We start from the raw sequence: 24,493 nt of genomic DNA, 5'->3' as shown, positions 1-24,493 counted from the left end.
GGCATACTGCTTGAGATTCTCTCCCTTTTTCATCTCGGCTTGCTCGAGGTCTTCCCCGAAACTTGATAATATCAGATTGAATCGAAATGCTTGACAAAAGCATTGGCCGCCTCTTCCCAGTTCTCCATCCGGTTAATTTTAAAGTCAATGTACCGTCTCATTGCTGCATCCTTGAGACCGGCTTGAAAAGTTTGGACCATGAAGGGGCCGTTGGATATGTACTTATACATCAATGACCGGTACATCCGAATATCTTGGATAGGGTTGGAGGTACCCTCATACTTCTCAAAATCTGGCATTTTGAACTTTTCTAGCACTTGCACCTTAGCATAAATGGAGAAGTCAATGGGAGGCGGGTGGTGCGAGCCCTCTACCTCGCGAAGCCTACGATCAAGCTTGGCCAATAGCTTTGCACTTTCATCATTTGATGGTTCAGCCATAGGAATACAGGAAGTATTGATCATAGGGGGTGTGGTCACATTAGGTGCAACAGCATTAGTTCCGATCATGATAAAATTCTCGAAGGGTAACGTCTCGTTGGCGTCCACTTCCACGGCTTTATCAGAACGAAGGCCTTGACGCACCGGCGGAACCATCTCCAATTGGGAACTTGAACTCGGATTGTTCTTTCTTGTTGGGCTTTGAACATGTCCATCAGCAAGGACATTTGTTCGGTTAGTCCTTTCATTTGTTCCTTCACCTTTTCTTCAACAAGCGCCGCAATCTCAGCTTTGTCGGCCATCTTCCTTGTCCTAGACCGTGTGCCGTAGGGTTCTCGTGGAGGATCCGTAACAACCAGCTTTAGGGAGAAAATGGCAATCACAAAGACATACACATGATTCGTGAGTTAAACTTATTCTAACTATCCTAAAGGCTGGCAAAATGAAGTGAAAGACTTACGGCAAGGCGACAATCTCGCGCGCATAATCAAGATTAATCGTGATCCCACGATATAACCAAGATTAGCCGGGTCATTTCAACTTCGGCTTCTCGAGTTAAAAATTATAACCCCACTTTGGTAATCTTACCAAGTGTGAGTTCTAACTTTTGAAACTCATTTTTGAAGAGAGAAACGGGATCGAATTTGGACTAACTTTCAATCGTGATCTCACGAAGAACATTAGGATCCAATCTCGGTACCATCCTAAAACTAGTGGCCCAGGTTCGGTCACGGGTTGTGTGTGGTGTAGTGCTAAAGCAATAAATCATGCACAACAATTAAATACAATCGCCACTTCAAAAAGTGCATAATTAAACAAACAATCCCAAACACCAATCTGCAAAACAAGAGGTTAGCCAAACACTCCTCCCCTTATAACTCCCAATCTGCAAAATCATTTAACACTATGGTTAAAGACTTACACGGAGTCCAATTGCCAAACAAAAATGCGATTTTCCATGAAATTGTCGGCCTAAGTCCACTAATGTGCCTTTTAATTTTTTCGAAAATTAAAGTGATTGATTAATCAAAAAATTTTTCGAGAAAATCAAGTTGTTCAAGTCCCCAGTGGAGTCGCTAAGTTGTCGCGACCTAAAAATTTGGAAAATTTCTAGGCTAATGGATTATCGGGTTAATTATTTAACCAACCTAGCTCGGACTCTCCCAAGTCCATACCAAATCGCAACTTGAGGTTCAATTGATTAACATGCAATATATTTTAATTTTGGAGCCGCCACTTATCATTTATGGTAGGTCGATTAGAAACCTAAATAAAATAGCGGGAGAACTATTTTATTCCTACGAACCGGAGATTAAGAGTTCGGGGACTTGATTACGTCGGATTACTCTAACGCCCTTTCGGTACCATTTTATTTCATGAAAAATCATTAGAGAAGGCAACATTGATTTTAACCTAAGTCACTAACAAAGGTTATCATGCGGGTGCACAATCAATTAATAAACATCCGAAGGTCAATATAATCAAGGGAGCATGCGCCACACAAGATAATTCTTTTATTTTTGATTTTTTATGAATGCATGAAAAACTATACTATATGCAATGCAATGTTATGAATTAAATGCAAGACTAAACAAGATGACATGCAAATTAAATTAATATACAAGTGAGACCATGGTTTAATTAAATTAACTACGTGACATGTAAAATAATTAAAACCTAGACATGCAATTCTAATACGCAATATAAGCTAAAATGCAACCTAATCTGACATGGCAAAGATGATGTGGCATGGATGAATGAATTTTTTTATATTTTCGGATGAATTAATTTCCTAAAATAGAACTATGCCAAAACAATATTTATCTTGCATATTTTAGAGTTTAAATTGACCTAAACCCTAATATATTAAGATAGATTATTTGGCATAAAATTCTATTTAAACATGCAATTTCTATCCTAAAATGCAATCTAATATAATTATTTAAAAAAATTAGATATGCAATATCTACATGATGTTATTTTTTAAAAGATGCAATTTTCAAATATGCAAAGTGAATGAATGCAATTTTTTTAGAATTTTCAAGATTCGATCACGCGATGGATATATTCTAAAAGATATGACAATCAAACAATTCCAATCAATTGAGGAAAGTGAATATGCCAATCAATGTCAATCAAGAAAGTGGATCTATCAATCAAGTTTTGAAATATTTCGCGAATATTTGAGTCAATCTTTAATTCGTAATCCCACGATTAACGATTGAACTCAAATCCTTGCCTAATCGAGTATTCCATCAATAATCCTAAAGATGGACGTTCTCGATCGTATGACAAGTTGCGGATTAGGAAAAGAAATTTTCCTAATCAACCTGTATTTTAAAAAAATATCCACTTCGATGCAATATGTAGGATATGCAAATATATGCAACATACAAAAAATAGGCAGGACAATATTCAATTTAGGATAAGAAATTATACCCTCCAAATTTGCCGGATTGCCTTTCCAATTTGAATTCTCGCCAAGCTCGTCGACCAAACTTCGGCTTGGACATCACGGGCGGCAAGGACAGCTTGGCGTGGCTGGACTCGTGGCTAATTTCAACGAATCTGGTAGTCTGCGTAATAAAAATTCACCGCAAGTCCGGAGTAAGGATTCCTCGCAAACGAAACAAAAAGACTACAATGCGAATATATGAGTAGAGATAAAATTTGGATGAACACACGGAACCAAGATATGACATCAATAACTGGTGTCATTATAGAAGATCATCATGGAGGGGAAATCAGCTTCTCCCTTCACATTCGCTCTCTGGACATGTATCACATTCTGCTCTCAATGTGCCGTCCATCTTGTAGTTCCTTAGACAATGTATGAAGACCATAGACAGAAAACGCCCCCAAGAAGGACGAGAATTCAATCCCCACTTTTGCCGTTTATCAAGAAGTGATATAGCCCCCAATGTCTTGCAATGAGTGGACCTTCCTCGGCTCGCTCCTCCGTGAATCTTCCACCAAGCAGAAAAGAAAAAGAATGATTCTTTCTCTCTCTTCCGTTGTCTTTTTTTTTCCGAGAATGAATGCCGTATAAGAATTTTTGGTGGCCTCCCCCCTTTTCAACGTGAACATGAGTCTTATATAATGCTAGGTTTAGAGCTTCCAGCGAATATTTCATTTCCTATCTTGAGATAAAGGATATTCTCAAAGAAATCTCAAGATTTGATAATAAAATGCTGAATTATCCTCCAAGTTTTATTTTACTAATTGGCATTATAAAAAATTTGGCTATAACAATGGGTTCAGCCGAATTTTGTGTGAGCTCGGGTTCATCGCTCATCCAATTAAGTCAATCTCGCACTGCCGATGCGGACAAATGCTAATGCAAATACGTGAATCATAAAATTGAGAAACATTAAACATGTTATGCATGAAAATTATTTTTGGTGAGAACTAAAGTTAATTCTCATTTTTTATGCAAGATAAACGATTTAAGAAAAATCAAAATTTAGGTGTCAACACTCTTGTGGATGCAGAAGTTCTTGTATTAGAAAATATAATATGAAAAAATAGTTCTTGAATTGATATTCATAAATCAAATAGAATAGGGGAGTCAATGCTAAGTCAATTGAGTCAAAGGCAAGTCAATTTTCTAAAGAATAAAAATAAAGTCAACTAAGTTTTTCTAAAGGATAGGAACAATGTCATTTTCAAGCATTTAAACATATGATAAGATCAACGTCGCTTTCTAGCAGTTAATGATAAGATAAGATCAACGTCACTTTCAAGTAATATGATAAGATCAACGTCGCTTTCAAGTCATTAATGATAAAATAATATCAACGTCGCTTTCAAGTAACAGAATAAGATTAACGTCACTTTTAAGTAATTAATGATAGGATAAGATCAATGTTGCTTTCAAATAATTAATGCTAGGAAATTCCTCTAAATAGGGGTACGATTCTTCACTCCATCGTCCATCAATTCTCTCCTTTTTCCTTATATACTATCCCTCTCCCTTTTTACTTCCCCTTCTCCCTCACGCCGACCTTCCACTCTCGATCGCCTCACGCCGCCGCCTTGTACTGCCGCCGTCGTCACGCCACTTCTCGTCTTGTTTCCTTGTTGCTTAACGAAGGACGCCACAATTCGGATACCAGATAAAGGGATTAATAGTTCTAAGATAGTAATGTTTGTTTAATGCTTGATGTTGGGGATAAGTATACTACAAGTGCCATAACTTGTGTACGGCATTCACTTAAGTGTCATAACTTTCAAAATGTTTACTTAAGTGCCATAACTTTCAAAAATCGTTCACTTGAGTGCCACGTCAGAACAAAATCGTTCACTTGAGTGTTACAGCAACTTTTCCGGCGTGCTACGTTAGCTTTCCGGCGTGCCACGTCATTTTTCCGGCGAACGATGTCAACTTTTCGGCGTGTTACGTCAGTTTTCCAGCTACCATGTCAGCTTTTCCGGCGTCCACGTCAACATGGCACTCAAGTGAACGATTTTTGAAAGTTATGGCACTTAAGTGAACGTTTTGAAAGTTATAGCACTCAAGTGAACGCCGTACAAAAGTTATGTATGTTGTATCACAAATCACATTCATCAAACATTGAAAAAGAGATGGATATTTGAACAAGGACCGAACGGGAATCGCCAAGGCCAACCTCCGTCGGTCGGATCGGTCCGGGTCCCACTAGGCTGATTCCGTGCGGTTGGAAAAGGCTTGAGCGATCCTTCGTCGTTTGGTTTCCATTCTTATAACAATAAAAGATGATAAATGGGCATGTGTTTGCCAAAGAATGCGTGTGCATATGAAAATAGGAAATCATTGCTCACATATTAACACCTAAGGAGTGACGGAAGCCATAATTGGCATTTATACGGGAATTACGAGACCGTCGATCGAGGGGTGGGAATTAGAGTTGGCCTTATTACGAGATTGGAAGACGTCGTTTCCCGTGAAGATGACAATGTGAACAGGACGTCATCTTTCCCGAGCGACGTTAAGGCTTGCGAGAAAGTGTTCTTGGGTAACGACTACGAGATTACGAGAACGAGCTGACGAGCTCACAGCCCTTATGATAGGGGTGAGCATGGTTCCAAGGTAGAACTAGAAATCGGAGAACCGAACATGTGGTTTCGGTCCGATTCTAGGTTCTAGTGAAATAAGGTCCGGTTCCCGATTCCACATTTTGAGGAAACGCCGATTTAGGTGCCCGGTTCTCTATAGAACCGAACCGGAATCGAAATCGAAACCGGAACCAGCACTTTTTATATGTGTCATAAAAATTGGGAATGTTGCTACTTATGTTGTATATGTGTCATAAGAATTGGGAATGTGATCTTGAAATCACTTAAACTTCTTTAACGGATCGAATCGGAGAGGGAGCGAATTGCTCGGGAGTTGGTGGAGGAAAAGAAAGCCCAAGCTGAACATGAGAGAAGTTTACAAGAGCAAGCTAAAAAAAAACTGAAAACTTGAGCTCGATTGTGCTATACCCAAATAGGAAAGAGATTCGAGATAATTTCAAAAAGGTATTGTACAGGTAGCATGTTGGTATATTGCAAATACTTTGAATTATTCGAGTCTCATATTTTATAATTCACAATCTTGCACTTTGGTAATGTAATGGCCTTTTTTTTTACCAACTGCTAATCATTCTCTGTGATTAAAAATGATTATGTGGATGTTGGAGCTGCATTTCTTAAGTGTTCTTAGTAAAATTGCAGGTTCCCGGATACACTGGAACCGGACCCTAGAGCTTGTGATAGGGTAGATTCCAAGTTCTAGGGTACGAAGGTGAGTTCTAGGTTCCGAAAAATGAGAAACCTATATTAGTGGGGAGGTTCCAGATTTTAGGTAGAACCTTCCTTAAATCTGCAACCGCTCACCCCTACCTTATGAGCTATACAAGCCACGAGTAACATGAAAGAATCATTGCACGTGCATACTTGATGTGTGAAATACATGACATTTATTCTATAGTGGATCACGTAATAGCTTTGTTTAATAGCATTTACACCACTGCATCGGGTATGGGACGAATATTCCTATTTTAGACCTAGTGATTTCATTTACTAGGCTGTTCGCCCATCCCCTTTTCTTTAGAGAAATTGAGATGGCCTGGCCACATCCCTGTTGTTTGAATTGTCGACTCACATGGAATATTCCCGGTAGGAAGTAATAGATGTAGAGGCGGATCTGGAGTATGTTAGAATCGAAATTACTAGTTAGAAGACAAAGAAGTTTTAATGGTCTTGAGAGAGTAAGGAGATGCTGAGTAACAGTAGTCGAGATAACATTCCTAAATTTTGATTGTACATTTTTAATGCAATGAACATTGTAAGATATACTTTATGTATATAAAAAATCTAAGTAGGTTTATAAATATCTTGGAAGCTGCTATGTCTCTTTATATAGGTAACCTACAATCATATTTCCACAAATAGATAATAAAGTATGGTCGAAAATAATGAATAAATTAGTTTAGAAGTAGAATAACAGGATATAGTTCCTGGGTCGTTACACTCATGATGACCTCTCTTGAGTTCTAAGGAAGGGTGCCATTGTTGGAGAATTAGAGGCACCCTTAAGATGGTTTTCGGACCACTATCCAAGATCTGCCTACGAAATGCATCATCAGGAATATGGAAAAAGTAAAATACATCGTCGTTAGCCATAACATCAACCAAATGTGCCCCCCAAACATTCTTAGCAGCAGTTTCGGTAAGCGTAAAGGGGAGTTTCCTCCCAACATAGTAGTCGACTAGGCACTCCTTCCACTTAGGATTGGTATCCACCAGAGACGCATCAAATATTCTCACTACCGTTTTACAACCAACATTAGAGGGCGGGATATAGGTAAGATCGTACCCCTTTTCAACTGACCTTGCAACAGCGGCCCAAGATCGCTGGGAATGTTGCGAAGCATCCATGGAATCACGAAGGGGTGGCTTGGACGATGCCCTTCCCCAGCTACAACCACGCCTACCAGGCCGTGAGTCTTGCTGATCATGGCCCGAGCCAGCAGCAGGTTTCCTTCTCTATGGGTCCTTGTTTGTATCAGAGAGAGGGCCAGCTACGGATGATCCAATCCGGATCCCAAGGAGTTGCTTGGAAGGCATCTCAACCTGTTTGGCTTTCCCCTTACCCACAAGCGGCTTCTGCGAGGGGAGCTCCTTCAGAATATCGGGTTGTTCGTTCATGGGTGAGCTCAATCCAGATCTGCCATACAGTCAGCAGGGAGGCTCGAAGGTGAGATCCCAGCTGTGAAGACAAAGGAGGAGGATGGGCGACCTCAGACACAAAAAAAAATTAGGGGAGATCAATGGGCCGATCGCACGAAATCACAAGAAAACCAGCCGATGAACAGTGTCAAAAACCCTAGAAAACCGAGAGAGAAGCTGCATGAACAGTAGCAGGCGCGTTGAAAAGTGATTTTGAAAATCAAATAATTTTATATTGCATGATTTTGAAGATCAGTCTAGAGTCTGGACATTAGGTTAAATGATCTCATTTGGAAAACATGTTCCTCGCTAGAAGTTTTACCTTGCTTCCCCTCCAAAATCAGCCAAACTCGATTTAGTGCCCTTTGAATGAGTAAAGATTTCTTGATTTATCTAAAGCTTCACTCAAATTTGCCTAAGATAAAGAAATTTCTTCTTTCATTTTCTTTTCCTCCAGCCAAATTTGCCTCAGATGGAGGATTAAGTTTCTTCCGTCATTTTGACCCATTCTCCACACATTTTACCATTAAATTAGTCCAATGTCCTTAATAATCAGGTTTTTTTTTTTACTCATACGCTTAGGCTTTTCAATCTCTAATTTTGTCAAATTTGTGATGTATAAAATCTAATGTGACCGAAGCCCTTAGTTTAGGGGTCCACATATGTGATGTTCATTTAAAAAAATGTTCTTATTCTTATTTATTTTTATTTTTTTGGTCGAGAGATTGTTTCTTATTCTTAGAACTTACTTTTCTCGTGAAAAAGACTATCTACTACCTCTAAGGTGATTCTCCTTCATTTTGCTAGTAAGCATGACAGATTTATTTTTCAGTAACCGAAATCACATTACAAAGCTGGAGAGACCACACTTGTTCGGGGCCTTAATGCATATATAATCCAAAATCTACATAAGAAAAACGTGAACATTACAAGAAGAAAAGATTGTTTGTACCGTTGTAGTCAAGCCCATTCCCATTCCCATCGAACCGAAACTTTCAGATTCTTGGAGCTTGATGGAACGGGCAACTTTTGTAGTTTAAAACAGTTGTGAATCTCAAGTATCTCCAACGAATCCGGACAATCTGGAATCTCAAACAGCTCAGTACAGAAGCTTAGAAAAATCTTCTTAAGCTTCTTCAAGTTAGTCAGATCAGGCAACTTTGCCAATGATGGAAGCCTGACGAGCATTAGTGTTCTCAGGTTCTCCAAACCTTCAAGGCCTTCAATCTCTGTTAGCTCGTCACATAAACCTATGTACAGATGTGATAATGCTTTCAAGTTGGACATATCATTCGTTGTTTTCATGCTTTTGCAAAATTTGAGACGTAAGCATGACAAATTTGTCGGAAGCCTTGGTAGGCATTGCAAATTAGAGCACCAGAGATTGAGCCCCTTCAGTTGAGAAAGGAGAACAAGATCGGAAGGTAAGGAGTCGATGTCAGGGCAATACAAGTCCAAGGTCTCAAGCATGCGTAATCTTCCAATCCCCCAAGAACTTGGAGCTGATTCAAGTTTCAAAGGATTCTTGAATCTTACATGCCACTTCAAAACTCTCAAATTCAATAGGTTCGAGAGGTCCGACATTGTCTCCATTGAAGGTGTATGAAAGTCTAGAGTGATTAGACTTTCTGGATGCTGAGGCAAGGCTGAAATTTCTGTGTACGCTAACACCAATTTACTTAAAAATGGTAGCTGCCCAATATTAACGGGAACTTCTCCTCTTGGAAAAACCCCTGCCTCTAGCTGTTCGAGCTTCTCCAACATTCCAATGGCGATAGGTAGCTTTCTTAGGAAGCTTTGGCGCATCTTTAGCACTTTCAAATTCTTCATGTACCTAATTGAATCTGGTAACTCCCTAATACCGGAACCCGATATATCTAACTCAATCAATGCGTTGAAATTTTCGATCGACTTAGGCAGTTGAATCAAATGGTTTCCCACTAGTTAAAGCTCTCCTGCGGTACCGAGGAAATCAAATTTTTTCAGTGCATTACATTGAACCAAGCTGAGAATTTCCAGTTTCTCCATCTTTCTCCATTCAGGGATCTCTTCTATAGATGTAGAGTCCAAAAGAAGTTCCCTTAAAGATTCTAGCTGCCCCATCTCGTTTGGTAGCTTGCTGAGATAACGACAGCCCTTCAAGTTTAAGAAGACTAACCTCTTAAGGTGACTAATGGACGGATCAATTTGAACCAAACTCCTACAACTTTCGAGAATCAGCCGCTCTAAGTACACAAGAAAAGACAAGTCTGGAGTTTTACGCAAATTTTTGCATCCTGTCAGATTTAGGACCTTCAAATTCTTAGCCAACTGAAAAGAAAACATATTGCTCTTCAGGTTAAATTAAGATAACCTACAATAAAAGAACTCATGTTGATTTTATTTGAAAAATCGTACCTTGAAGTAGCTCCATCCAGCCCATTCTTCCGTGATTTCACTCCATGAGAAGTCAAGGATTACTAGCTTCCTCAAGGAGAAATTGGTCAGCTCAAAATCCATAGGAAAGTAATTCCATGAAAGCCATCTCAACTCTGGAAGGATAAGTGGGCCAAATGTGGTTTGAACAAAATTTAACCTCTGGTGATATTGGAAACGATCCGCTTGAGTAAGGATAGACACTGAGTCTCCACTTAAGTCCTTGCTATCCACTTGACGAATGAACTTTTTGTCCACTTGAAGGAACCTTAGATTAGAAAGACTTGCTAAAAGTTCTTTTATCAAGGAGTATTGAGATAGTTCATCAAACTCAAGACATATTGCTTCAATGCTTCCAATTCCAGGAACACCACCTCCATTCTGCCAAAATAGAAACAGAAAACGGAAGTCAGAAAAAATCATGATTTACCGCATCGATATCCTTCAAGGAGAAAACGATTAATAAACCACATCATTAAGTGCACTGGAATAATGAATCCACTCATAGAAACAAAATCCAAAACAAATATACTGGTCAATCTCCTTTTAAAGGAATGAAGCTGTACAATTTACCTGTGTTTTCTCCAGAACATCCAAAGCCTGCTCATGAGTCCACACCCATTGTTGCTTCTCTGGTTTCATACCACTTCCTTGTTGTATAAAATTTCTTCCAACATCCCTTAACCAATCATGCATCCACAGTTGGTTATCATCTTTAATCTTTATCAAAGATCTTTGCTGGAGGACTCCAAGAGACTGATGAGGAAGAAATTTACAGCTCTCCCACATGGGAATCACAATCCTCCTATCATACCCAATGAAAAAACAAGCAATATCAAGAAACATTTTTCTTTGGTTTTCATTTAATGCCTCGATGCTGATCATCAACTTCTTTCCAACATCCTCTTGAGGAGATTCTTGTTGCTCCTTTAATGTGACATCCCACTCCTCTACGCTTTTTCCAGATAGAAGAGATCCTACAACCTCAAGAGCTAAAGGAAGACCGCTACAAATATTTACGGCTCTTTCAGAGTGAGAGACATATTGCTCTAAGGGATAATCTCTTCTAAAAGCATGTTTGCTAAAAAGTTGAAGAGAATGATCAAAATCCATGGCCGTAAGTTCATAAGTCCCATCAACAAGTGTGGGCACTTTAAGAATTCCTTGATCTCTAGTTGTAATGATAATCCTGCTTCCCTTACCAAACCACTCACGCTTATGCATGAGTGCACCAAGTTGACTTGCCTCATCAGCATCATCAAGTAGAAGAAGCACTGTTTTAGAGCACAACCTTTCCTTGATTAGCTTTTTCCCTTCCATGACATCATTGATGTCATGCCATTTTCTTTTAAGGATGGTCGATAAGAGTTGATTTTGCAAGCGCGTGATCTCTTTTTTTCGGATGTCACCAAGGAAGCAACAATCAACAAAATTATTAGAAAGTTGATTGTACACTATTTTGGCAAGAGTCGTCTTTCCCACGCCACCCATACCGTGGATTCCAACGATCTTTGTTTCATGGTCGTGTGGGCCTACCATCCTTATGATTTCATCCACATGATTGTCTACTTCAACTAAGCAATCGGATAGTTCCAAGTAGGCAGTTTTCAACTCCGTCAAAACATCATTGACGACATCTTTCACGAATTCTCCTTTGCCTCTGATAGAATTGGAGGAAAAAGCATATAGACATTAGATTTAGCCGAACAAAATAATGCCTCTGGAACAACTAGACCATACACTATAAAATTACCTGTTTGGCATACTTCCGAGATCCCAACCCTTTAGCGCTCCAACCTCATTGAGAGCAGCCTTCCACTTGTAGATAGTCTCATTATCAAACTGCTTCTTGTTTGCATGAGAAACAATGGCCTCGCCCTAGTGCTCAGTCTGGTTTTTTACCTTAGATGGTGTGACATCATAGAAAATGGGCATGATCTTATGTCTCCTTGTGTTCTTGCACTCCACCATCTTGACCAACTCCCTAAGGCACCATGTACTGTCAGCATATCCTTTCGAAAAGATTGGTATTGAGATCTTTGACTGCTTGATCGCTTGGAGAAGCTGGCCACCAATCTCTTCCCCAGTGCTGAGCTCTTCATCATCTTTATATACCCGAATTCCAGCGTCAATCATGCTTGTGTAAAGATAATCAGTGATGCCCATACGGGTATCCAGTCCTCTGAAGCTCAAAAATACTTCGTAATCATATCCTGACGACTTTCCCATTTCCTGATTATCGGAAGAGGCGTTCAACATATTTATTGGTTCTTTGTACCCGTTCTCCTGGAGAGGCCGCAGTTAGTAAGAAGGACAGAAAATACTAGCAACCGCTGCCGATGTGAAAGTTCGACTACATAGGTTGCTGCAAATTCCCTGTACAACAAGGATTGGAAAAGCTGCCGAAAGCCATACCCATTTGCAGGAGGATGAGGCTAATTTCTACTAGGACAAATGTAGAGGTAAGTTTTCAGTCTTTGTACCGAAACCTCATCCACAAATGCACATGCTCATGTCGAAACCCCACATCCATGACTGATCTTCGTTTACCGCAAATGCTTTCTCCTATAAAGAGAAGTTCGCAACAGTCTTCGTTGATGTCTCCGCCATCTCGGTAAGCCGTTTGGATCTTTCAGAAGCTGCCAAGAAGCTCACTTCGGCCGGCACCAATTGAATATCCACAACAAAATTATGAGTGAAGAGCGAAGCTGTAATTGGTGCCGGCCGAAGTTGTTCACTCTTACTTAATTTGGTATGTATAATGAATTACATATGTCACTTATACACGTATATTATTTGATCCATCAGACGTAAATGAAAGGGTAGAACCAGTCTAATGATTATACGAGTCGCCATGAACTGCCGAAAGTTGTTTCTTGCACTATTGGCGGTTTCTCTTTGGCAATTATATGATGTTCACATAATAAATACATTTATACATATATATATGCGTGTATAATATATATTATTTCGACCAGAAGAAAATGTAATATATATTATATATTCATATGCCCATATGTGAATTAAGTATTCCAGGAACATTCCTGAACTATGAAGCCATCGCCAGTGTTGTCGTGCTCACTTTTTTTTTTTTTTTTTTTGGTCCAAGTTGTCGTGCTCACTTGGACATTGGGATTTTGGAGCAAATTGAGCGCAATCGCATGTCTGTGTGGAAATCCAAGTAATTTCTCATAAGGTTCTCAATGTGCTGTGATGGTGGGGGGTGGGTGTAAACAAATGTACATGTTTTAATTATTTTGTATGCACTTGCAAAACGAACGGAGAGGAGCAACCAATACTAAGACCCCTCTAGATATTATCATAATGATCTCATATCAGGGTTGAGTCATAATTACTCCATCACCCGTGACACAATTTTCCCAGGTTGGGTTGGAAGCCGCAAAAATGGCACTCCAAGATCGCCATGACTAGAATCTAGAACATAATAATGGAAATCAAGGATTTGTGCACATAATTTGAAATTCGTCGCTTTTAATGCGGAACAACGACGATCCAAGATTCAAGTGCTTCTCGTCTATTGCCATTTGTATCACCAACTCAATGAAACTGCCTCTTACAAATCGTGTACTATAATTATTCCTTATGTTAGGTTATTGTGCATTGGGGTTAGAGGAGAGACTTGAGCATTATTTTTAGGATTTTTTTAGCAATAGACCCTCTCATCACAGACTGAGCTTAATTCGGTGCGCACTAGTCAGCTCTATTTTAAACTAATTAAGAATATATATCTTATTATCTTATAAGACTGACTCTAGAAAACGGGATTACAATTTCAATTGATGTAATCCACATCAAAAAAACTCTTACATTGGAAGCTCTTTATCACTATCCCATGACAACGTTAGCTGCCAGAAAGCATCTCCGCACGAGATACGTTGTAGTTAAGTAACGGGATACATGCTACTCAAAGATTCGCTCACGACATAAATTGATCTTGGCAAAAAACTTCTAACCCCTTTCCAATTAGGGCAAACACCATTTTTGTTCCCTGATTGAACCTATGGGCAGTATGAATATGCCAGACATCATTGCGCTCAAATTTGTTTGTTGCCCAGATAAAAAAAAAAAAATAGCTTGGAGTAAATTTATCACAGGTGTACCAGTTTGAGATTTTTCATAGTATTAACCCTATAGAAAACTATCTTTGAAGAAGAGAAGAAAGTATTGCCTCTAAAGGTATACATGTAATTTTTTCCATGACCTTGTGTGCCCTAAACTCCTACTATACATTAGGGCAATCTCTTTGGTAATTGTAAGTTGACACTTGATATGAGTACAAATATTAAAGAAATGGCCTATTGCGACAACTTAATTTTTTCCTTTATTTATTCTAAAGAGGTTTCGCCTTTTTCCCTTACTTTTTCTCTTCTACATTAAACGCTCCTAACAATGTATTATCTCACTGATGAACTGTAGGAATTCCGCACTATAACCATGTTGATTTTTTGCTATTTAATTTATTACTTCAATAGAGATCAGGGGTCCATCCCCAGCAGCCTCAATTTCTCATCAAAGTAACAAAAAGTTTGGCTAATAAAAGAGAGGTCGAGCCCAGTGTTAACCGATTCAACCACCCAACTGGGTGATTGCGAAAAACCGGACAATGCTGTTTGAACCATCTGGTCCGGGTTTGAAAACATTGACTTGGATCAAATGGATGTCATGGAGGTCAACTGATGCTGCAAGTAACTGTTAGGCATGAACTCTTTGGCAAAAACTATTAATGATGCTGTTTATGCAAATTGCTGTAGAGGTTTTTACCGACTACTTAGCTAGGAAACAGTACAGACCAAAAGAAGAATAAAAAACAATCAAGAGGGGTCCTCTATACCACTTAGATCTAGTAACACAGGATGGATGCATCTCCCAATGAGTACATGAGGGAAGAACAGGCATTTGTGTACATGAAGTTAGGAATGACACAGAAACCGGCAGAGAAGCAGGAAAAAGCTTTCCAAGCGCAATCCAGTTACATATATATAGGGAATCTAGGATAACTGGGGCTACACTTATCTCTTGTTTGTTTCTTCACATCACATGGAACAGAACGTCGAAAGCTTGAACTTCCTTTGATGTTATCATTTGGATAGAGCGAACCTTCCTCTGTCATGAGAAGAAGAATAATCAATGTCGGGGCCAATAGGGATAGTACCCAATGGATCCATCGAAGGGTGGCTTCTGTAATAGTTGAGCTTGATGTGATCCATGTTGATGGTGCAACTCATGCCTGAGATTTGAAAGATGTCCTTTGTGTAGTTGAACAAATTCGGATACTCACGTATAAGTCTTTTGTTACACTTGAAAAGAACTGCATAGACCTACTGCCACAACAAAAGTTCAAACTCCAAGAAACACGTGTGATGAATGAGTGAATCAGAATAACACAAGAGATTCATGTGATAGATCATCTTTCTCATGACGTGGGCTTCGCTCCAACTTTTCAATACCATGCAGCATCACAAAAAAAGCAGTATGTCCATACTAGTGTAATGTGAGGGATTGAGAGGATGCACATTAGAGTTCCTTTTCTGCACAATGAATGTATCTCATGAACGTTTTTCTGAAAATAAACAAATGCAAGAGACCTTGACTAGTGGATACCTGCTAGACCCACTTAAATATATATGTGTGTGTGATTAAAATTTTCCTCTAACTGAATTGTTTAACAATAGGTATGCTCCTAACACGGCCATTATTCAGAATACAGGTATCACACGAGCATGTAAAAGCATACGCTCAAGCCAAACAGTATGACAAGCTTACCCTCAAATATGGTGCAGAACTGGTATTATGATTCTGTATAGAGTTAACAACTCCAACTAATAAAGCGGAGCCCAGACAGTGTTTGCCTAAACATTCCATGGTTGGTATAAACCATTGGCAGAGCATTTGACCATTGGCAATAATCAAAGAAGTAAAATCTCTAGGGAGTATAGATATTCATAGATTTTTGAGATTTCCGTCACACTGCAGATGGAACAAGTACTACGATTGCACTATTGCAGCGAAAAGATTATAGTCCAATAACCTATTCTCTCATCACCCACTTCTTTCATTCTCTTCTGGAATAGAGAACACCTCTTGTACCATCAAAGATAAATACATACATGGTTAAATTTCTGGTAATAGTGAACAATTCATTTGTATATAGATGTCTATGAACATTTAGAATGGTCATTTTAGCATTGACCTTGTAAATGGCTTTTCATGCACTTGCTGCTCCATGGCATTACCTTACTGAGAGAGCTCACTTGCAAAATGAGGTCCGGTCAGAATGGCCAATTACAACGAGAGTTCTTAGATTTCTTTTCTTTTCTTTCTCATAGTTGTATGAAAGACCTGTCTGAACCCTTCCTCAATTGTTTTTGGACTGCCCTATCCTTGGAGACTACAGGATCCCTACTCTTTATAACTAGTACAAACCGTTAATCCTAAGACAAATTTAGACAGAAAATGCACAAATCTTTAAAACTCTGTTTCGTCCTAATCCTCAAACTGTATAGTTGATACATCTGTACCAAAGTATATTTCTCCTTCCATGGATGTCCTTACGATGGCCACTAAAATAACAGCAGAACTACAGAAAAAGGGATCATTAATAGCTTGCACCATTGAAAAGAGGAAGATGAATTAGTGACTTAATCCTCAAACTGTATAGTTGATACATCTGTACCAAAGTATATTTCTCCTTCCATGGAAGTCCTTACGATGGCCACTAAAATAACAGCAGAACTACAGAAAAAGGGATCATTAATAGCTTGCACCATTGAAAAGAGGAAGATGAATTAGTGACTTATTGATTGTTAAATATTTCCGGAAGAGATCAATTTATGATTTCGATGCTGCAAAATAATGAAAAGTATACAGGGTCAATACCACGAAAAGTCCTAAACTGGCACACTTGCGACAAATTTACCCCAAAGTAATTTTTTGACCATCAAAAACCCCAAATTGGAACATCCGTGATAAATTTACACGAAACTAATTTTTATAACCACAAAATACCCAAACTGGTACACATGTGATAAATTTAACCCCCCTTTAATTCCGTTAAAATTGGTTAACACCACGAAAAAACCCCAAATGAGTACACAGCTATGACAAATAGAAGGAAAATAACACCAAACGGGTACATTCGCCAATTGCCATGAGTCACAACTCAGCAATTTGATGGTAAACTTCAACGGAAACTAACGGAGGGTAAATTTGTCACGATATACCAGTTTTGAGGTTTTTGTTGGTTAAAAAATTAGTTTGTGGTAAGTTTATCATAGGTGTTCTAGTTTTGGGGTTCGTGGTATTAACCCAAACATATCAAATGTAATTTCGAGTCGGTTATTGAATCATTGTCAAATGGCAAAAGGAGTGTTAACCAACACATTCAATGGGGAAATCATTGCAAGTCACCTTGGAAGTTTGACTCCAGCTTACCAGGTTGATTCCTGATTCCCATACATGCAAAACCATTTCGCATAAGATAGGTTAAACTAGTAAGTTCTTACCTAGCTCTCATAGTATATAAAACCCAGAGTCTCATTTTTCTAAGAAGAATGATGTTTCCAATTAACTTGTTATCTTGACAATGCCTAAAAAGAGATAGATGAGGAACTTCATCCTTTCGTTTTTTACGTTTAAGCGGGCATCTCCTTCTTTCCATGTCTTCTCTTCACTGTAGAACAAACATCTTTTAGCAAAATTAATAGCATTATTGCATTTAAAGTTTACGAGTGGGGCCAATATTTGTGATTCAAGCATTTATCCACAGCAGAGATGCCCAGATAACTCAAATTTCTCACCCTTTAAAAGAAAAATCAAAGCAGTATCTACTTTTAAAAGACCACAAACAAGTTAAAGGTTCTACTCTGGAAGCAAGAGCCTAAATCCAAGGCCAACTCTGTTTCCAACAACTGGGTTTTATGTCAAAAAACTTGCAAACTTATACCTTGAAGGTTAGTGCAAGCCTTTTAAATGAAACTACCCATTCAAACTAAGCTCACCCCCTGATGAAACGGTTGATGTGTGCTGTGACTGGTTAGTCCAGCAGAAGTAAAGAAAGAACAGCCTCCTAGACATTGCTTTCTAGACAGCACATCATATGTTTGAGGTCATCGAAAATCTGATGTAGAAAAGAGTAACCGTTGTTATGCACAATTAGCTATTTATTGATTTTTTAAATGAAAACCTATCTTTTTCAGGAAAATGGAAAAAAAATAAACAATGCCCTTATCTTTATCAGGAAGAGAAAAGGACAAAGACACAATTTAATCTAAATGATAAGTAATGCAAGTAGCTGCACCTTTTTTGGTGGTGAAATCTATCAATAACTTTTCTTCTTTAGGCAGAAATCGATTTTAAGACTTCTATGTCTGTTCGTCAGGTTTCTCTCCAACATCTTCTCCGCCCAATAATATTTTTTCAATGTTAGGTCAGAGTTTACCATACAATGTCGTCTTTGAAAAAGCCTTAAATCACCATAAAAACCTTCCATGGAGGGCTATCTAGGGGGTGCCCCAAATTTCTTAAACCCCATAGAAACGCAGCTGGTGGCCAGCCTATTTTCCCTAGTCAGATAGATCGATACACACATACCTAATATTTGATCCTCCCCCCTCTGTGATAACACTTATAATATATACGTAAGTATATGGGGAGAGAGAGAGAGAGAGAGAGAGAGGAAGATGGATAGACTATTAGTGGTAAGATCGATTCCATTCCTTCCTCATTCCAGTATTAGTAAGAGTGGTCCAGTTTACAGCTACAATAAAGGAAAAGGCGCTTGTCTCCATGGCATGAAAGATCAACTCACGCATACTTCAACAGCAAAAGGAAATAAAATTGAGCCCGCCTTATAGATGATAGAATTATCACAGAGAGAAAGCTCATAGCTCTCACAGACATCACAAATTGGGTACCTCAAGAGACATGGCTAAACACCTATACTTTTCCAGTGACTTTTGCATATGCATTTATTTCATTGACTGTAAGCCACGTAGTCAAAATCCTTGTGTCAACTTGACCAACAGAAAAGGAAACAAATTTTTAGGTAAGGAAACTGTACTGCTCTAAATAGAAAGGTTTCGTCCGAGTGTCTAACATGACCAGTGATTTCCACAAGTGTACTTACTTGTCACAGTAGAACCATATAGTCCAAAGCATCATGTCAACTTGACCAACAGAAACAGCAACAAGTTCCCAGGTGAGGAAACTGTTCTGCTTGACTTAGAAAGGTTTCGTCTGAGTGTCTAGCAAGACCAAATCTCAGACAGAAGTCAATTTTTCCTTTAATTTCATCTTGTGTCTCAATATACCGTCAAGAGTAAGCAATTCTCTTTGTCAATAGGAGATCTAAGTGTTTCCCAAACCAAACCAAACGATTCATGGGTGCATCCTAAAGTTCTGATATTTATGGTTCAATGCTGAAAGCAAGTATTGTATTAGTAAACCGCAAAAAAAGAGTGTACCTCATCAAATCTTATAAGTGTGACGAACAACCGTATATCCGTCTCGGTTAGTATATTTCCACAAATATAGCGCTGCTTGCTAAGTATTTGTTCGCATTTGTCCAGAGCTTTGTATAACTTCTCCACAGCCTGCAAGAATGGAATGTAATCAATTAGATCCTTTTTCTTTTCTTGTTTTATTAATACAAAAAAGTAAACCTTCGCAAGAGCGCACCAAGGAGGTGCAGCCATTTATTGGTTAGAAAATGAAATTACAAGGAAAAGATCCAAAAAGTCCAAGAAAGACATTGGATCAAGTTTAGAGACGGTAAGACCCCAGTAAGGACCCAAGGTATCCAATTTTGGTTAGTTAGAATCAATTTTCCATCAGAACGAATTATTTGTGGAGGTCTATTAACCTTGTAAAGAAAGCAGAAAAATTACCTTCACTAAAAATCTGGCGGATTCTCAGATGTTATTTCTTTTGCAATGATTAGTATGCTTGGTTTTTCCTTGGAACTTTTGGTTTACTGGTCAAGCTACCCAAGGCATTTTCAATGTTCAAGAGGTGTTAAAATCCCTCTCTCGCATGAGATCGTTTATAGGTTACCACCCTTGGTGCACTCTATCAATTATTTCCTTATCATGTAAAGGAATCTTATCATCCATGCCGTCTCCCAAAGAGAGAGGTTCATCTTCAGTAAGGTTGACTTCAAGTCCCAAATATGCCTCTAAGAAGAGAAAAACTGATCTATACAACGAATCCACAATGTCTCAGGTGCATAGGATCATTTTGTTGTCAGCAAAAGTACATAATCATTGGAACATGAGATAGTTGGGTATATTAACCCTTTCAGAAACCAATCTTTGCAGCCTATCTGGAGGGGCATGGCATTTTGCTTAAGAAGTCCACCACTGGAGTGAAAAGTACGGGGCAAAGGGGGTCGCTTTGTTTGGGTCCCAGAAAAATTGAACAAACCATCTGCAGGGAGGTTCAAACCATTATCCGATGCAGCGTTTAATACCAGAACCTTATTTTCCAGTTAAATGAAGGAAGAACTCCAAGGAAACCCAGTCAATTAGAGCATCTTCCTCATACCATTTCTTGCTGTTCATAAATGTCAGGTGTGACCAGGTTGCGGATAGCCGAACATTTTTTCTGTTTTTTTGGGGTTGCTGGTGTTTGAATGGGTACCAACCCAACTAACAATCGAGGAGACACTAAAACATCTAAAGAAAAACTAATACTGGCTGCCCCTAAAAATTTCAAAGAATGAAGCCACCCACTCTTTAGAACAAATAGGGTAGTATCAACAGTCCAGAGAATTTGTCCGTATGAACGATCCAAAACAAAGGAAAACATCTGATATGGATTATTTCCCTCCACTTGAGGAGAAATTATCTTTTTCACATAGAGTAGATGCAGTCTCGATTTACGAAAATATACTTTTACAGATGCATGCAGGAATCAACACGAATCAGATTATTATTATTATTTTTTTACAACATCAATTAGCTGCCAGAGAATTACCTTCAGCAAGTTGCTTTTCACCTCATTCACTTCCACATTATCACTCTGTCATAGGACACATTAGACATTCCTATATCTGTTATCAGACGAAGAGGGGAAGCATATGTTCACCATGTCATTTGCTAGCCTATATGTTGTCTACGTCAAACAAAAGGGATGCTCTACCACTGGAATGAGAGTTACATAAAAGCAAACAAGTGGCAACTTTTGCATATAACACTAGTGACAATTCACAGTAGTGAAGATTGTACCTCTTCGTAAGGCTCCTGCTGTTTGGCGAACCCACATTTATAAACTCCATTGTTTATATAGTCGTATATCCATCCATTAGCTTCGTCTATTTGGGCTCGCAAGTGAGGAGGATAAAGGTCAAGAGCGGCATTCTCCGCTAAACCATTGAACTCAGAATTAAACATGCGAATGATCTCTGAGCTCTCGTTGTTAACGATTGTCTTCAGATTCTTATCCCACAGAACCTATCGTAATGCGCAACACATATGTTGTGAGCACTGGCAACTTGCAAGTTAAGACACATGGACCAGCAATGGAAATAGAATAACCCCTTCACAGAAATGTCACGTACAGGAACTGAATATTTTCCAGAATAGACCGTACTTGCAATCTCATAAAGTTCTCTCACACTTCCAGCTCCATTTATTGGGTCCGGTTCTGCTCCAGGTTCTTCAGTGTTGGAAGTAGGGAAGACCCATCCAATATGCGGGTCACCATCTTTTGTTCTCTCCCACTTCGCTTTGACTACCTGCATGAAATGAATAACTTAAAGCTGATCGAATACCATTAGCATGAGCTAACTAAAAACACTATGCCCATTACTGTATGGCCAATGATCTTGTCAAGTCCTTTAATCTTCAAGTACGCAAGGCACCTGCATGCCCAGGGACAAGCAAATGACACATAAAGATGGTATCTTCCGGATTCGGCAGGGAAAGGAGAACTTGGATCCTGAGAAATAAAATTATGGAATGCGGAAGGCGTCCTAACAAAAGCACCGGATTCAGAGACCTCGTCGATTGAGGAACGAGCCATTCTTACTGTGAGCTGAGGAACAAAGGAGAACATTAATTAACAATAAAGTCAAGGCATTGTCATGCAATGCCATCATGATCAGATTCAAACAGCAGATCAAGCGTGCACCAAAGGAAAAGATCAGTCAAAATTTTATCAGCGAAGGAACTAACAGGAGGGTATGGAAGCCTCGCATTGTTTGAGCTGAACCATATTGAAGTAAAGCAAAAGAAATGCGTTAGAGAGGGAAATCGAAGACACAACATGAGCTGGATGACACCTACAGGTCCCAGCCTACAGAAGGAAATATAACAAGCAAAGACCCCGTGATTCATGCAGTAAAACAACTACTTTACAGGGAGTAACAGGATCGGTAACACGGTCCTTGGTGAGAACAAAACCGACCTAGGATACTTAGATAATCATCATATCCTAAACATACTGATGAGGATTTATCTACTAAGGGCCACATGCAGAGCATTGCCATCCACAACCAAAATTCAACAGAAGGAAAACAGGAACTTGTCCGATAGAAATACTGAACATTGCCACACAGCAAAACGGTGATTAAATCTGGAAAAGGGTCCAAGAATTACTAAAGAAAGCCATTTTAGCAAGGAGGATCCATCCCATCAAACAAGGGTTCACAAATTGCCAAAGAATCATCATGTCTGGAGGGTTCCAAGTCAAAAATCCGAACCCAAGACTATCACCCAACTTTGCAATGTTCTTTTTTTTTTTTATTTTATTTCAAGAGACATAAGTGCTTCAAATGTGAAAGGGAAAAGAAGCAGAAACTCTCAGTAACCAAATCTTTATCTAGAAACTGCGTAACCCAGGAAGACTGGAAAAGAACAACGATCATTGCTCATCAATCGCTATACGCTACCAGCAAAACTCATGAACTTTCCAGAAGAGGCACATTAACTTGTATATCAGCCCAAAGAACGACAAATACTCATGATGAACCGACAGCCGAAACGATTGTCGCAGACTTCAAGTGAGAGCGGTACTGGAAATACAAAGAAGTTGAAGAGAGGGAGAGAGAGAGAGAGAGAGAGAGAGAGAGAGAGATGAGAACCTTATTAGGCGACGGGGAGAGTGCGAAACATCTCTGCTGGTGAGAGGGAGCTGGAGAGAACAAGAAAGGTCTGGGAAGGGACATTCTTACTCTGTCGGGACTTCGGCGAACTTCCAATTTAGCCCCACAAAACTTTCTTCATGTTAAGTTTGCGAATAGAGGCACCGGAGACGGAATTTCTTGACTATTATTACAAAATGTTCAAACTGATCTTTTGCTTTTGCTTTTCCTTTTGCCTTTTGAAAAAAAATAAGAGCCCGAATGTCTGCATTTTATTAATCAAAGATCTAAAATAGATTTTATTTCGAATAATCATCTAAAGTGGCCAAATCATCTCAAATAATGAAGTAGCCAAATCGTTTTAGATAAAGCTTTTTTGAAGAGCAAAGTTGAGCATTTTGCAATAATTTCGGGGATCTCTATTGCCTTCATCCCTTCTACTTCCGGTGGCAATGAAAACGGATTTGAATCCGTGGTAACATACATGTCACTGTTGATCTCTGTTCTCCCATTTGTCAAAATATAACTACAAGGAGGAGAGAGAGAGAGAGTTGAACTTCACCTGTGCTGGGATGCTGCTCGGTGGCGACACAAGCCCATTCAAGTCAAATCGGATCTCTTATCAATTCTCTTCAAGGGCGCGGATCACTTTGGGCTTATCGGACCAGCCTTCGGATGGCCCACTGCTATAGCTAAGGCCCTCGATAAATGTGTATTTTAAAATCTTTAAGAAGAAAAGCTTTATTTTATTTGGGTTAATGTTACGAAACCTCGAATTGATACAATAAATTTACTTGAAACTAAATTTTTTATCATAAAAATTTTGAATTCATATATTTATGATAAATTTTATTTTAAATTATTTTTTTATCATAAAAAATTCAAATCGATACACTTAGGTCAAATAGATTGTCAAAAATTTTAAACAGATACACTCGCCATTTAACTTATCAATTTGATGATATAATTTAATGAAAATTAATTAAAAGTTGTTATAAATATATTAATCATAGGTGGATGCTTCACCTTTTCCTCTTCCAATATATGTTACAAATACATTAATATACATTGATGTACATTGATATGGATTGATGTTGTACTTTTCACATTCCATGAGTGTTTTTCTTCTCCCAATGTAATATACCCTCTAGCCTATAAATAGAGGCTTTTGTAAATTTGTTGAGGCAATGAAAAAGAGTTAACATTTGCTCCCCACTTCTCTCTTATCTCTTCTCTCATATTTCAAGTTGGTTTTATGTTTCTGAGTTGATTCCAAAGATCGCCGTTTACTTTTACAACACGTTATCGGCACGAATCGGTTAGAATCTTGGATATCACTCGAGGTAAC

At 38.8% G+C, this 24,493-nt stretch overlaps 2 protein-coding genes across 3 annotated transcripts; both read right to left on the bottom strand.

The window, feature by feature from the left end:
- Positions 1 to 8,450: 8,450 nt before the first annotated feature.
- On the bottom strand, positions 8,451 to 12,669 carry LOC115754035 (disease resistance protein RUN1-like). Of its 2 annotated transcripts, none has more exons than XM_030692939.2 (4): positions 11,800 to 12,669; positions 10,620 to 11,706; positions 10,029 to 10,427; positions 8,451 to 9,941 (listed from the first exon to the last, which is right to left on the bottom strand). In XM_030692939.2, exons 1-4 carry the CDS (start codon positions 11,808 to 11,810, stop codon positions 9,576 to 9,578), a joined length of 1,863 nt encoding a protein of 620 aa, XP_030548799.1. In that variant the 5' UTR covers positions 11,811 to 12,669; the 3' UTR covers positions 8,451 to 9,575. The 2 variants fall into 2 exon arrangements, with proteins under 2 accessions (XP_030548799.1, XP_048132622.1); XM_048276665.1 differs by having other exon boundaries at positions 9,731 to 9,880.
- Positions 12,670 to 15,017: 2,348 nt separating this feature from the next.
- LOC125314432 (glutathionyl-hydroquinone reductase YqjG-like) lies at positions 15,018 to 23,234 on the bottom strand. The gene is made up of 6 exons (XM_048276667.1): positions 23,146 to 23,234; positions 21,873 to 22,097; positions 21,622 to 21,798; positions 21,290 to 21,514; positions 19,529 to 19,657; positions 15,018 to 15,385 (listed from the first exon to the last, which is right to left on the bottom strand). Exons 1-6 carry the CDS (start codon positions 23,227 to 23,229, stop codon positions 15,146 to 15,148), a joined length of 1,080 nt encoding a protein of 359 aa, XP_048132624.1. The 5' UTR covers positions 23,230 to 23,234; the 3' UTR covers positions 15,018 to 15,145.
- Positions 23,235 to 24,493: the final 1,259 nt, after the last annotated feature.

Source organism: Rhodamnia argentea, chromosome 3, assembly GCF_020921035.1.
Source record: "Rhodamnia argentea isolate NSW1041297 chromosome 3, ASM2092103v1, whole genome shotgun sequence".
In the NCBI taxonomy this organism is placed as follows: domain Eukaryota; kingdom Viridiplantae; phylum Streptophyta; class Magnoliopsida; order Myrtales; family Myrtaceae; genus Rhodamnia; species Rhodamnia argentea.
Note: the sequence above shows the minus strand (reverse complement) of the source record. Positions and strands in the feature narration are given on the sequence as shown.

What these genes read in the sequence shown, in the direction of transcription:
- LOC115754035 (XM_030692939.2), bottom strand. An exon ending in ATGTTCTGGAGAAAACACAG is followed by an intron (nt 10,428 to 10,619) that starts GTAAATTGTACA and finishes CTATTTTGGCAG; the next exon opens with AATGGAGGTGGTGTTCCTGG. An exon ending in CTGGATGGAGCTACTTCAAG is followed by an intron (nt 9,942 to 10,028) that starts GTACGATTTTTC and finishes TTTTCTTTTCAG; the next exon opens with TTGGCTAAGAATTTGAAGGT.
- LOC125314432 (XM_048276667.1), bottom strand. Translation starts at nt 23,229, where the DNA reads ATGTCCCTTCCCAGACCTTTCTTGTTCTCTCCAGCTCCCTCTCACCAG. An exon ending in TCTCCCCGTCGCCTAATAAG is followed by an intron (nt 22,098 to 23,145) that starts GTTCTCATCTCT and finishes TTTGTTCCTCAG; the next exon opens with CTCACAGTAAGAATGGCTCG. An exon ending in CTGGAAAATATTCAGTTCCT is followed by an intron (nt 21,515 to 21,621) that starts GTACGTGACATT and finishes GCATTACGATAG; the next exon opens with GTTCTGTGGGATAAGAATCT.